Source organism: Perna viridis, chromosome 8 (genome assembly GCF_037379345.1).
Source record: "Perna viridis isolate PV_CMFRI_1.1 ecotype Kerala chromosome 8, ASM3737934v1, whole genome shotgun sequence".
Lineage (NCBI taxonomy): Eukaryota > Metazoa > Mollusca > Bivalvia > Mytilida > Mytilidae > Perna > Perna viridis.
In genome coordinates, this window is record NC_142452.1 from 32,339,778 (window position 1) to 32,354,362 (window position 14,585).

The following is a 14,585-nucleotide window of genomic DNA, read 5'->3' on the forward strand; positions in this document are numbered from 1 at the left end:
TTTTTCTATGGAAATGGGATAATGTGTTGGTACATATCAAAACTTTTCAATTATAAATAGTAAATTCGAAATTGGGTTACCATATTCAACCTCTGTTTTTTTAAGTTGTCAGTAGTGTCTTCGTTCATGACAATGAGCAAGTTTTCTTTCCGAATGGTTTTATATGATCAACGTCGTATTTCAGAAGTCGTCTTTTTTGACAATACTTTGTTTCTATCTTTATATTGTTCGGCCTTTTTGCATTTAAATTTTGTTTGGAATAATGAAATCACATATGACCCTTTGATTAAATATATTTTTTTTCTTCTCAAAACTAAACATGGAAGACATTGGATAATGACAGTTAAAATTAATACAACTAAATGACCAGCTAAATTTGTCTATAAAGTGCCTTAATTTAATCTAAATTCTCGGCGGATATCTCTGCACTCCTCATTTTCAAACACTACAACCTTTGTATGTTGCTATCATTTAGGATTTATGATCGTATCAATTTGGTTTCGCACAGCTGATTCTTAACTTTTGGAATCGAAACGGACATAACGTTCCAGTTAGAATAAGTTAGCCCGGAAATTACTGAGTATATCAACACATCGATTGGAAAATCTTAATTATTCATCTGGGAACCGTTGACTGCCATTACGATAACGTCATCTTGATAACGTCTTGTAAATCTGTAGTTTGTCTGAACGTATTGATTGCAGCGTAGCTAATATTGGGTACGTAATGATTTATGTATGAATTTGACAAGTGTTATACTTTCCCCATAAGCATCTAATGCATCATATACAGTTGAATTCGTTACAACCGAAAATCACGATTTTCATGACAGAATATATTGGAACTGTCACATCACTAGCAGTGAAATGCTTTTATGAGTTGATTAATAGAGTCATTAGAAAGTATCTAAACTAATATGTTTTGTCATTTGAACTTCTGGCCTAACTAGAGTATCATCATAAGCGGGTTCTGACAGCGTTATTTTTTTACTATTCATCGGATGCAATAGTGCAAAAATGGGTCTTGTTAAGAATATTTCTCTTTCAAATTCTTGATGTCATTGTTTAATTGGAAGCCAGAGAAACCAGGATAAGACAGAATGTGTTCATCAAAGACATCGTTTTGTCTTAATCTTATAAAGATCTTTCGTAAAGATCGTCAAAGAGTAAATAATAATTGATCACTTGTCATTTAAAAATAATGCGTTATTATGGTTTAATGTAACATGTATTATTATGTTATTAGATAGGACGATAAAGTCACAGTTTATAAAGAGACGTTGACTGTAATAAGGTGTTTTTAACAGTTTCATTATTTCAGATTAACCGATGTCGCACGTGGGATTACCCCGGATTATTTTTTGTTTATTTTGGTTTGAATTTTGTTTTGGTAGGGTCAGGACATGATGTGTTGACCTAATGTAACTTCCGATTTATCGTGGGATTTACCATTACATGTACTTTACTTTTAACGTTCTTTTCTTATTTTTCTTATTTTCAAATTTATTTGTGTAATAATACACTATTTTGTCTGTATATTATATAGAGATCGACTCAGTTTACTGATTAGCTGTTTAATGTTTCAGAATTGTGTTAAATTTATGTTTAACATGAGAAATGCAGGTATTCTATACATTATTTATCCTCTTCAACATTCGTCTCGGAAAGGGTAGTTTTTGTGCCTCTTTCCTCTACAAAGACAACGAAAAATATAGTTAGTTCGATTATTGGTACACTAAATGACTGTGCTTTCTCATGTTTCTACCGGTATATATTTTACATTTCTTTTTTTTATGGTATTTTGTTTTGTTTATTTTTGGTTTATAATTTTGTGCAAAATGATTTTATGCAATACCGTTAATTAATAATTTTCTTCAACGTACCCCGAAATCCAGTAAACCCTGAAATGTCTGTCTAGTGAAAATATTCTTGTCATCTCATCTTCAGTCAATCTAAAATCGAAGACCTGAAAGTAAAAACATTAATGGAAACATTTTGGGTCAGTGCTTTGTTTTGTTTTGTTTTGTTTTTGTTTTTGTTTTGTTTCTGTTGTTTTTTTTTTGTTGTTTTGTCTGTACAAAAATATTAATCTTTATAAAAGAAAATTCAAACGAAAATTAGCCCAGCACTAATAAAGACTTTACCCAAAATATACAATGTGTGAGGGTTCAAAAGATTTAATTTTGTTGCATGTATTTTCTTGCAAAAATGTTTAATGCGAATATTGACAAAAAACCAAAACTACAAATGATTTGCTGAGGGCACAGCTTGTTAAAGGATACTACTTTTCCCACTTTACTAACGACCAAAGTTAAATGAGTTTGTTATAGGGCATATCTATAAAAAGCATCACAAAGTTATTGAGTGACAGCGATAGAATTTGCAGAAAAAAACCTGTAACGACAAAGTTTAAGTTGCATGTACGGCAAAACGGAGACCATGATCACTGTATACTTGCTGTGATGCGGAGTCGTCATGTGGGTTGCTCTGTTCTAATCATTTTATAACAAAAGGCATATGAGGAGTGCAAAAGCCCCTTAGTATATTTAATATCCTTTCAAAGGTCCCAAGTACCGTGAAACGCGCTCCATAAATTGAAATCATAACTTTAAAGTTCTTATAGATGCCGTGGAGGACTACGCAAGAACACGAATGGATAAAACGAGAAGAATAAGACATTGATTCTCTGTCAGAGTGGTTAAAGGCCGTGAGGACCTCAATTTTGAAACGAATGAAAGTTTTAAGTAGGTCAATAAGTGCCAATGCTACAATCACTTTTCAAGGACCCTGATGTAGCAAAAACATTGTCTACTATACATGAAAAATATGTTGTCGCACAAGTAGACAAAGCCCAAAACAACATTGTTTTTTGTCTACAAAACGTTTTACATCCAATCTTTATTATCAGAAGTAAACTCCACAAGAATCTATACAAACAAAACAACGTTACATAGCAAGATCTGCAAAATGTACCACCAAACCTCTTTCAAAACTTTTAACTTCTACACTCACAGCTGTCAAAGAGGGTTTGCAGTCCTACCATAACACTTGTTACTCCCGAAGTGGTATTAATTCAATGTGGATCCTGACAAATTCAAAAGATCTTTTTGAGACAATCAGTTCAAGACTATTATAAGAAAAAAAGCATAAAAACCTATGATTTTTCAACACCGTATACTTCTATTCTATACTCAGTAAAAATCCCACTAAAAACATTAAACATCTTTGTTTTTTTTTCAAAAACGATGGTGCACCTAGATACACATATATAGTTCTTGGTAGAGATTCCTCATACTTTGTACGAAATAATTCCAAATCATCTTCCAAATATACACAAGAAGATGTTTACAAAATGCTGGAATTTTTAATCGACAACATAATTGTCCATTGTGGTAGACGCGTTTTTCAACAAACAATCGGCATTCCAATGGGAACAAATTGTGCTTCTGAACTTGCTGACCTCTTCCATTACTCTAATGAGGCTGAATTTATTGCTGATGTGATCAGAAAGAAAGAATATCATATAGCTAGATCCTTTAATCTCAGTTTCCGCTATATAGATGACGTATTATCTTTAAACAGTCCTAATTATGGAGATTTGATATATCGCATCTACCCAAAGAACTTGATATAAAGGATACTACAGACACTGTGAGGTCAGCCTCATATCTTGACCTACACTTAGAAATCGATGGTAAAGGAAAACTATTGAACAAACTTTACGACAAATGTGTTGACTTTCATTCAAATTTGTCAACTTTCCCTTCAACACCTGCGTATGGAGTGTTCATATCAAAACTCATACGTTATGCCAGAGCTTGCCGAGACTACGCAGACTTTTTGTTTCGCGCTAGAATTCTAACAAATAGGCTTCTGGAGCAGGATTATGTTGCAGTTATCATTACAAAAGTTCTATGACCGTCATCATGAACTCGTGGACCTTTACGGTGTATCCATCTGCGCCATGAAAACTGATTTGTTCAACGTGTCATAGTTTTCCTTTCCTCTTTCGTCTACTCCGGACTTGACTTTCTATGAGCACCTCGGCAGAGAACGCTTACCTACCGGCGCACCTGGTCCATGCTCCCAGTTTTTAGTGGAGTCCGAGTTGTTCATTCGCTTTTGTTACTTTGTATGTATGATTTTAGTTACTCTATGTTCTTTGTTGTGTATGTTTTCCATGTCTGGTCTTTGTCCCTTGATTGCATTCTTTTGATTACTGCTATAATCTGGGTTGCCTTGACTATTCTTTCTTTTTATTTGCATTCAATATAACATGTTTAAAAAAAATGAAATGAATAAATTTTAAATTTTAAATGCATTTACTGATACAACAAAGAAAACTTAAAAAGGAATGAAACAACTCACGTCATAGTTTTCCTTAATCCTACTCTTCGTGACAGATTTAGGTATGACTACCAACTTCCGTTGGATCAGAAAACGTAATACAATCTTGAATGAAACATAAATTATTAGTAGTCAGTAGCTATTCATCTAAACACCATCCAAAATAAAAAAGGTCACATATTTTTTTTTATTTCAAATATGATGGTTTTTATTGTTATCATTATTATTTTTTTTAATTTTTATTATTATGATAATTACCATAATTACTATTATCATTATTATTATTATTTACCAAATTATGATCCTTAGAAGCTTGACTTTAAAGATAAAGACATCGATGGTAAACGTACATTTAACAACTAAATCTACACATTGAAATAGAATTGACTAAATAATATACAAATTTAATCTACAATATAACCCTTATTGAAATACTGTCAAATTTAAAAATCTGTTGTAGTTTTGTTTTGTTTTGTTTTAAGTTACACAATTTTGATTTTGTTTCAATGCATTTTGGCATAAAGATTAACACCGTAATCTTCATTTTTAATACTTAAGTCAATTTTCATTTAAATGCAATAAAGCTCTATACCTGGGGAATGCTTTTTCCTTTACTCAGTGCGATTTCTTTCAGGATTATATCATCAAGAATGTTTGGCTGACCGTCCGTATTCCTGTATCAATAAAACTACTGCTTAAAAAGCAAAAGCAGCCGAAAATAGATGACATAATTTCATTTGAACAAATTATTCATATTATTACTGTTATTCACAAAAAACGTTGACATCGACATCTTTCTTAGATTTTTATGGTTTTAACCTGCCTTATTCTAGAGTATGACTGTAACAGAACAGCAAACAAAAGATGAAATGTACATGATTTCGTTCTGTTCTAGTAGATTAAAATATTTCTATACTCGATACAGTTAAAATCAATCTTTTAAACATTTTAGATTCAGCAAGCGTGTTAAAAACATTGAATCTAACTATCGACAAATATTTTAATCAACTCAAAACTGAAGGAGTTTATGTTTTCCAGTTAGTTGTAAAATAGTTTCATTACTTTTTCATGATTTGCCCCGTCGAGTACCCCATTCACAATCCTTTCGTTAGATTTACCGAAGCAAATTTCAGCAATTTTTCTTTTGACACCTTAACTTGTAACTTTTTCACATTCGATTATCGAATAATTTATCACAAAACTTCCAAACAATATGTATAGACATACGAGCGATGGCAATTTTACAACGTAAACAGTCGATGAATTGCGGTCAGGTGCGAAGTCATGACCTTAAATGTAGCCAATGGGATAATCTACTGCACGAGACTTTTTAATCCCCTAAGGAATTAGTTTGTTTTATCACCTGGTCGAGCGGTATTAAAATTCGTCAAAAATGGGATAAACCTTTTTTACTTAACTCAGCTAATAAAGAGATACCTGAAATGTTTTCGGACATTTCAAAGTTGTTTAACATGAATTTGACTGCGACAGAATGGGTCTAATAAGGACACGATTGGAATATTGGAATAAACGAACCTTCAAATACATGTACAATGAAGCTATTCCATTTCTAATGGCATTGTTATACAATTTCAAAAATTGCAATCAAGCTTTCAAGAATCTCCAGCTCCTATATGAATTGAAATTTGACCTTGTTTACACTTGAAATTAAAGATAATTAAATTTTACCTAAACATATATATATTATAATTATGTGTAATAATCAGGTCGGAGGTGGCACATTATTTCTAAACTTGGTCTTTTTTTTTTTGCCTTTAACATATTCAATACATCTAGAAAACAACTGAAGCTATTTAAATTTATCCTGAAGTAATTTTTGACTGGGTCTATAGGGAGAAAGTAAGAAATATGTTCCTACCATTTTTTTAAAGTGTATTTCAACTGAATTAGACCAATAAATATCTTTAAAAGGCAAACTAAGCAAACAATTAAATGGTTATTACTGGACGATATGAAATTTACTTAATTTGATTGTGCAAACAAACAAACAAAAAAACTGCTTCCCTTCAAGTGTTACACCTTTTACACTTTTTCGTGATTCTCAGACAGATTTACAGATCAAAATATTTCACAAATATAAATTTCATGGTTCCCATGCGTGTCGGAATTCAAATCGAAATTATTGAATTTACATACATATTTCTTCTGGGCAAAATGTCTCCAACTACGTTTTAGTACAGTATGCTCCTGGAATTACTAGGTTTAATTCAATACCTAAGGAAATACATAGTGAATCTATTTTTATGATTAATTCCCTGTAAATTGTTATTCTGTCTGTCTTTTAAATGTCGAATCGTGCGTCGTATACTCTCACAAATAATGCAAAAGCCTCTTTATCAATCATCCAGTAAACCTCGAACGTAATACGGCTCGTGTTCAGACAGGAATATGGCTTAATGCGTTTTTGTCTAATGCAATCTACTTATATCAATATTTGTTATTTTCCAATAACACGCGATCAGAACTATATATGATCACCTCGTATATATATATATATAAGTTACATCTATGATGATTCTTGTCTAAGTGTACTATATCATTCAGTTTCAAAGAATTCTTCTGGAGTGTGAGATACTTACAGAAGACTTTTCAAAACAAATTCGAATTCCAAACAAGAAATTTAAGAAATTATCTTATCTTGCTTTAGTTTATAAATATATATAGAAAGGTCTGAAAAATTCCCAACGATGTTAGAACTGTCAAATTTGCGATGCAAATTTTTGGTCGTTCCCCCCGAGGGACTCGAACTCGTACTGCTGTGACATCTATGGCAACATCGCCTGCACAAAGTCCAGCGCCCTAGACCACTCGGCCAGCTAGGCTATATAAAAATATAGCTTTCGCTGGCCGAGTCATTCCTCCTCGTAGGATTAATCTAGGGCTGTAACTTAGTACACGATGTATGGTGGTACGGGACAGTTCATTTAGATGTTAATATGTAGGAGGATAGAGGACACAACAAATCAATATTATACAACGTCTCAGAATGTGACGACTCTATTTGCTACACTGCTCCATCCGATCAAATTGATACAGGGAAGATATATAAACGTATAGAAAGGTCTGAAAAATTCCCAACGATGTTAGAACTGTCAAATTTGCGATGCAAATTTTTGGTCGTTCCCTTTGGAGATTTTATTGTATTAACCAATTTTTCCTTTTTAAGAGTCAAATTTAGTTGAAATTCACAACCAAAAAATGGCAGGAAATTTTTCCCTATATAAACAGTCAAAAAATATCTACATCACAGATGTTTTAAGATAAAATTAAATAGCTTTTATATGTACTAAATATATTTTAGACAAAAATGACAAAATTGGGGAAAATGATGTGCCACCAATTGCTTTTTTCTTATACAGCATGGTATTTAAATCGTCTTCGTTTCCTGACGTTAAGGCCGCGTATTTACATTTTGATGCAACTGAATTGTCCTTTTCTGACGCTTCAGTTGTTTCATGGATGATACAAAAGAACGTTTTAAATATTTTTTTTATTAATTCTTTTGTAACAAGTATTCTGTGCTAGTTCGAAATGAATGTCAATGTGCATTCAATCATTTTGCATTGCACGTATCTAACTGCTTTGATTGTTGACGAAAATCAAGGAAACCAGGGTTATAGCGTTAATCAAAAGAATGCAATCCAGGGACAAAGACCAGACATGGAAAACAAACATACACAACAAAGAACATAAAGTAACTAAAATCATACATACAAAGTAACAAAAGCAAATGATTACCTCGAACTCCACTAAGAACTGGGAGCATAGACCAGGTGCACCGGTAGGTTACGCGTCCTCTGCTTTTCTAGAAATACCCGCCGAGTTGCTTATAAAAAGTCAGGTGCGGGGTAGACATGAAAACTATGACACATTGAACAAATCAATTTTCATGGCGCAGATGGATACACCGTAACGATTTACGAGTTCATATATATCACATCAATTTAAAAACATTATTCAAAATACTCTCAATACTTCTTTCAACGTTCATGTGCAGGAAAGGAGAAAATAAATAAACTTTAAGAACACTTTTCATCGGAAGACTTTTATACATGTATAATGTAAAATATATGTTTAACTGTTACATGATCAATATGCACTATATACTACATTACCAGTTTCTTCCTGGGTTGGCAAATGGTGCGTATGCTGTGACACTGATTTCATTGGCATGGCAAAAGTCTACTAACTTTTTATTAGCTAAGTAAGGATGAACTTCTATCTATAATATGTTCAGGTGATTTGCAACTTCAGACAAGTGTTAAAATTGTAACCTTACGCTAAAATGCTATTGTCATTTGCCATCTGAAACGTGGTTACGGTTTAACATTTAATTACCAGTCCATATAAAATTCAGACACTGTCTATATTAAGGTGATTCATGATGAATAAAAACCCACCAATCTGACAATGCTTTTTTAATCTACATATATTCTATTTTTACGTAACAGTTGTCCTTTTCATTATTCAGATCTGTAATTTTGAGAAAATCATATATCTATCTCCCACTAAAATCAACCAAATCGAACAAAAACAAGAACTATAACTCTTGCAAAGTGCTGCTTTCATATACAATCTATGTAAATTTTATCTCAAAAGCGCAACACCCAAATGAAAAACAAAGACTTGTTATGTGATCTATAGTGGTTTCTGAACAAGAAATAAACGTGAATTTGGTGGGTTTTTGACAAGCATGAATCACCTCCAGTCTGATTTTTTACAAAGACTGATACTTTTACAAAAATTATAGAGTAACACTTATATGACACCACAGAGGGTTTCTCTAAGTACTGAACTGTTTAAACCATTTTTTTTTTCCATAATGAGCTTAACACAAATCTGTCCTCGTTATATCTATATATCAATGCTATTAATAGATCATATGACAACGAAAATAAAAAGTCGGTGTAACAAAAGACATCTGATCAACTTCGTTTGTGATAATTTTTGCTGCTGTTGGCTCAGATACATTTGTAGAAGTATGGACAGAGAAATGGACAATACAGGTTTTTCAATAGGTTTTTTTTTAAATACTAAGATTGGTACAACGTATCCCTTAGTTCTGCAATATATTTTTGTGTAGTCAGTTCAGATCATCAAACCGGGAGCTAACAGTTGTTTTGACAGACACATTGTTTAGTTCAGTAGAAGAACATTGTAACAGTTTTTTCCAGGTAAGCTAATGATAATATAACATACTTCAATGCATGTTTTGAATATGTCAATTAATAAAGTATATGTAACATTTCTGTTTTCTTATCTCTTCATGTTTCTTAAATCATGGTAAAATAAAACCAAACACGGGTTATATAAAGTGATAGACAAACCTGTAAATTACATGGTTTTATTCTGCAATTTTTCAGTAGTCGTTCCAACTGGCTAATGTTAAAGTTTGACACGCCGATGTTTTCTACCAGTTTTTCATTCACTAATTCTTCCATTGCCTATTTCAATTGAATCATATAAATTATATTCAATTAATTATTCTAAATTGCTACAGTCGTCATAGAGGGTATGTTGGATAAGTCATAAATAATCAACGGTATATGTATGTTAGGTTGTGTCAATAAAATAAAAAAAAATTATAAATTATAAAACTTAGATGGTCGTGAACTTTGAATATAATCTTCACAATTATAGACAGTTTTCCTGTATTCGACATTCTCTAGGAACTCTTACGAGGCTGTTACTGTTACAAGGAAATGTTGCCAATATAGTACAGTTGACATATCAAATTAAAAGTTCGTCACAATGACCTGCCCGAAAAATACAATGGTTCTTTTTTAATTTGTTTTCCGCCCTAACACTTTCATAATTGTTTTCCTTTTGTACAGACCTTTCTGCAGCGGGTTCCACGTGCTAATGCGAGAACTGCTTACGTCTTTTGTGCACCTGAATTCAGTCTTGTTGAATTCATAGATAAAAAGACATATTTTTCACATACTATTTCTTAATTTTGACTAAGGACACAGAAAATAGCTTGAATCCAACTGGTCGAAAACTTTGTAGCATCAGTAGAATACTTGTGTTTCTTTTTTATTTATTTTTTTATTACCAGTAGTAAAAGCATTGTTTGAATATACCTGAACGAATGTATATGTAAAGGTAATGATGTACTTATAAACTGAATTTGTTAGTGACGAACTTTTCTTCCAAAAATAATCAAGTATTGTACCTTCCACGTATCTAGAAAGTCATGGTCAGAATATACGACATTCCCTTCTTCGTCTTTGGGGAAAAAGTCATCTCCATCCTATATGGAAAATTGATTCTTGAAATACACATATATTTTTATTTTGTTATACCTGCAATATAGCTTTCCTGTTGCACATTGTACATTTTTGTGAAGTATGTGCACTTTCTAATTGATAAATTTAACTTGTAAAGTGACACCTGTCAAAACCAAAGCGCGTTGTGACTGGGACGTTTGTTCGTTTAAGGAAGCAGAACTAGGGAAAGGGACACAACTCTTACAATAATTGGAATGTTTGTATTTACAATTTTACATCAATCTCATGTAAGCATCGAAGTAACGTCGATTAATTTCATTCTGTTTCAAAGAAAAGCTTGAAAGGCTTTGGTGAAATTGAATATAATACAAACATATCATTGATTTCAAGGGTGATGTCCCTGGCCCTAGGTCTACCTCCTTAAAGCGGGTGTTCGGATTACACAGGTTCAAAATGTATTGAGATTAATGTGAAGGGACTTAAGAAATGACACAGGTTACTGGTAAATACAGGATTCATTGTTACACTGTACAATTAAGTACCGATCCATATAAAATTCAGACCCTGCCCACCCTTCAGTTATTCATGGTGTAGAAAAACTCATGAATCAGACAATGATTTTTTGGTCTACATATGCTATATCTTAATGTGACAATAGTCTTTTCTGTATTAAGATCATACTCTAATTCTGGGAAAACCACACTTGAATATCCCACTAAAATCTACCAAATCAAGAACGACAACTCTTACAAAATGCGAATTTCATATACTAACTATATGAATATCATCTCAAAAGTGCAACCTCCAAATGAAAAACTAAGACTGGTTATATGATCTATAACGGTTTCTGAACAAGAAATGAAACGGAGTTTTTGACATGCATGAATCAGCTCCTGTCTGATTTTTATATAGACTGCTACTTTAGTACAAATAAACTGACATCATACTGATATTTGACTGGTTAGGTATAGATAAAGGAAAAATAAAATATGAAGTAAAAATCAAAGCAAATCTATACACAATATTTTTGTTTAAATTGTAAAAAAATCATGAAGCTGTTGAAACTGATTTTGGAAACTCCTTTGACAATGGAAACATATTTTTGTTGGTGTTTACATATAATAGTTTGAATTGTGTTAGTAAAGAGGATAAAGAAGAATTAAGTATATGAACAAAAAGTTTAATTATCTTAACAAACTCACTCTCGGAAAATTTATCCACCTAGTTATTGATTTCTGGGTTTCTCATGACCTTTTTGCTTAGTGTTTTTTGCCTGAATGGTATGCTTTGTTTATGCCACATTTCGTACTCCCTAAACTCCTTTTGTGGCTAATGTGTATCTTTAAAATTGTTGTCTCATTTTATAATTGTTAAATTAACAATGGAATAAGCTACCTTTGAACAAAACTGAAAACAAAACAGTGTTTCAGATTTTCTTAAGCTCGTTTTTCCTACTACTTACTTGAAAACAAAATGGCCAGTGCATCAGGTATAGTGTGATAGTCTCAACTTGTAGAGTCTTCATAGACCTGACAGCACTATCTCTAACCATCTTTGGGTTCGCATTTGTTACCCAAAGCTTAAAATAAGAATAATTTATTGCATTTTATATGATTCTACAAAAACGTTGTAGACAATGTATGAAATATCCATGTAATTGCAGTTGTAAAACAATTTAATATCAGAATTATCAAATGCAGAAGTAGTTTAATCTGTCCGCTTATAAATTGCTTTTTAAAATCAATGTTTTACCAATACGGTGAAAGTACTTTTGTTCGTGAGATAACAATTCTGTGGTTTTCCTTGGTAGGTCAAACCACGAAATTTGGTTCCCAACGAAAAGAAATTTTCCATTGATATGTGTACATATAACCTCAAACCCTCGAATTCAAGAATCCACGAACTTGTGTTTCTCTGCTATTTCACGAAAATTTGTATCCACGAAGTAAAGTACTTCCACATTTAAAATTGTTTCATTTCCAAAGGAACGGTTTTCTAAAGTGTCGTTTATTTCGTTTTTTTGCTGACGGTCTTTAATATCAACAAATATCAAATAATTTTTTTTTTTTTTTACCTTAGTAGTTATAAAGACTTCCTTCTTGTCTTTAATTGTACCGTCATCCAGTTTTGCTTGTAATGCATTCCCAACTTCTCCCTCATTCCCATACAAGTATGCTGTGTCAATGTGGCGATATCCGACATCAATTGCATATTTCACTGCCTTATAAACATCACCTGGTTTTCCCTATATTAAAAAAACACATTTAAGACTAAACGCTTAATTTTCAGAAGCTTCAATTGATAATGATAAATACTTGCTATAGTAAAATTAAACAAAACAAATGCTTGTTAAGCGAAACAAAAATTACAGAACTGGTGTATATCAGAAAACAAGGAATAATTTTGAACAAATTCAAAAGGTCTAGCCATTCATATAGTAAAATATGGGTAGGTATGAATCGTTTTATTCTTTTATTTTAAGATGATTATATTAATGCTTTTGGGGAAAATTCGATGCAATGGAACGAAGTGAATCATAACTAAACAATAAATCAGCTAAAAAGATAAATTACTTTATTAACAAAAATAAATTACAAAAATTGTAAAACTTCTATTGAGAAAGATTGTAAGAAAGCGAAAAAAATACATGAACTGAAGATCCCACCGGGCTCTTAATTTAATATCAAATTAGTTAGGTCTGTGCTACTTGTAATTGTACGGACTGGTTGCTTCCTTTGCTACCTGTGGCTTGTTCTAAGTTCTGTTTTGTTGTGAGAGGACGCTTACCCTACTGGTGCACCTGGTTCATACTCGCATTTTGTTTCTTACTTTTTTTCCTGAATAATTCCTAGTTTGCCACATTGCAATTCACTTAAAAGGGTGTTGCTACCTTATTACTTACCGTTGTTTCATTGAATATTGTAAAAGTTCCTAGTCCAACAAGTGGGTAGTCCGTGCCAATAGGGAGTTTTAAAGTTTTATCTACTTCATTAGCCATTACGTATTTTTCTCCAAAACATCAATACATTTACAAACGAACATAATCGACTTTGTATTTTGAGCAACCAGTTTTAAATACGCTTATTACAACCTATATTTATTTTTAAATTACTGTTTTATTTGATCAGATATGCAAATTGGATCTAAATTAGAGACACAATCAGAATGTCTACATGATAATACCGGAAGTGAAGCCTACTGTTAAACTATTTTATCTTATTATAATAGCAGTCATTTGATTATAATATCGCATTTGTTCCGGTTTGCGGATACATTAATGGATATCAAACAAAGTAAGCCAAAATTGAGATTGGAGAAAATTGCTTTAGGATTCATTATTATTCAAAAAGTCCAAGTCATCAAAATTGTCATGTTTAGGTTTAACACGACATTTTAACATAATAACATTGTCCTATTTTATTTAATTTTATCATTATTATTATTTTATTATTATTATTATTCCATTATAATTGGTTTTTTGTTTTTTTTTTTTTTTTTTTTGTTTTTTTTTTTTTTTTTTTTTTTTTTTTTTTTACAGGAGCAAGGTAACCAGTTCGGGTAATTCTTAACTAAATCAACTTGAGTTTCAGTCATGTTTGTCTTTTTGTGTTTTGTTTGTCAAGAAAAACAATCTGTGTGAAATGGACTATACTGTATTGATTGTAAATGTAATTATGTTTTATTCGTCCAAATTCAGTTATTGCAAAAAAAATTATGATTAGTTGTTCCTGGATTTAGTATAATATGATTAGATAAATACTTAGATTTGCTCTTCGACTAAGGCATCTTTTGAAATGTAACTATTTGTACTACATGATTACATAAATGCATGTGTCTGTGTTTTTATACTTCTTTTATTTTTCTTTCAATATTACGAATTGACGGAAATTAAGGTTACATTAATAAACAAGTAATATTGAAGTTTTAAAAATAAATACAATGCATGTAAAGGTCAGTATGTTGATGCGTGTATACCCTTAATGAGTTC

General features: G+C 31.7%; 1 protein-coding gene across 2 annotated transcripts; it reads right to left on the reverse strand.

Annotated features, from left to right (window-relative positions):
- Positions 1–1,557: 1,557 nt before the first annotated feature.
- Positions 1,558–14,477, reverse strand: LOC148610263 (1,5-anhydro-D-fructose reductase-like). 2 transcript variants are annotated; one of them, XR_015914786.1, is made up of 10 exons: positions 13,500–14,477; positions 12,672–12,842; positions 12,060–12,176; positions 10,543–10,620; positions 9,695–9,811; positions 8,483–8,589; positions 4,939–5,020; positions 4,368–4,451; positions 1,883–1,951; positions 1,558–1,690 (listed from the first exon to the last, which is right to left on the reverse strand). XR_015914786.1 is itself a non-coding variant. In XM_088542569.1 (10 exons), the coding sequence occupies exons 1-10, from the start codon at positions 13,593–13,595 to the stop codon at positions 1,648–1,650; spliced, it is 978 nt and encodes a 325-aa protein (XP_088398695.1). In that variant the 5' UTR covers positions 13,596–14,477; the 3' UTR covers positions 1,558–1,647. The 2 variants fall into 2 exon arrangements, 1 of the variants encoding a protein (XP_088398695.1); XM_088542569.1 differs by having other exon boundaries at positions 1,883–1,965.
- Positions 14,478–14,585: the final 108 nt, after the last annotated feature.

What these genes read in the sequence shown, in the direction of transcription:
- LOC148610263 (XM_088542569.1), bottom strand. Translation starts at nt 13,595, where the DNA reads ATGGCTAATGAAGTAGATAAAACTTTAAAACTCCCTATTGGCACGGAC. An exon ending in GCCAACCCAGGAAGAAACTG is followed by an intron (nt 5,021 to 8,482) that starts GTAATGTAGTAT and finishes TTATTGATACAG; the next exon opens with GAATACGGACGGTCAGCCAA. An exon ending in GGATTAAGGAAAACTATGAC is followed by an intron (nt 1,966 to 4,367) that starts GTGAGTTGTTTC and finishes TTTTACTTTCAG; the next exon opens with GTCTTCGATTTTAGATTGAC.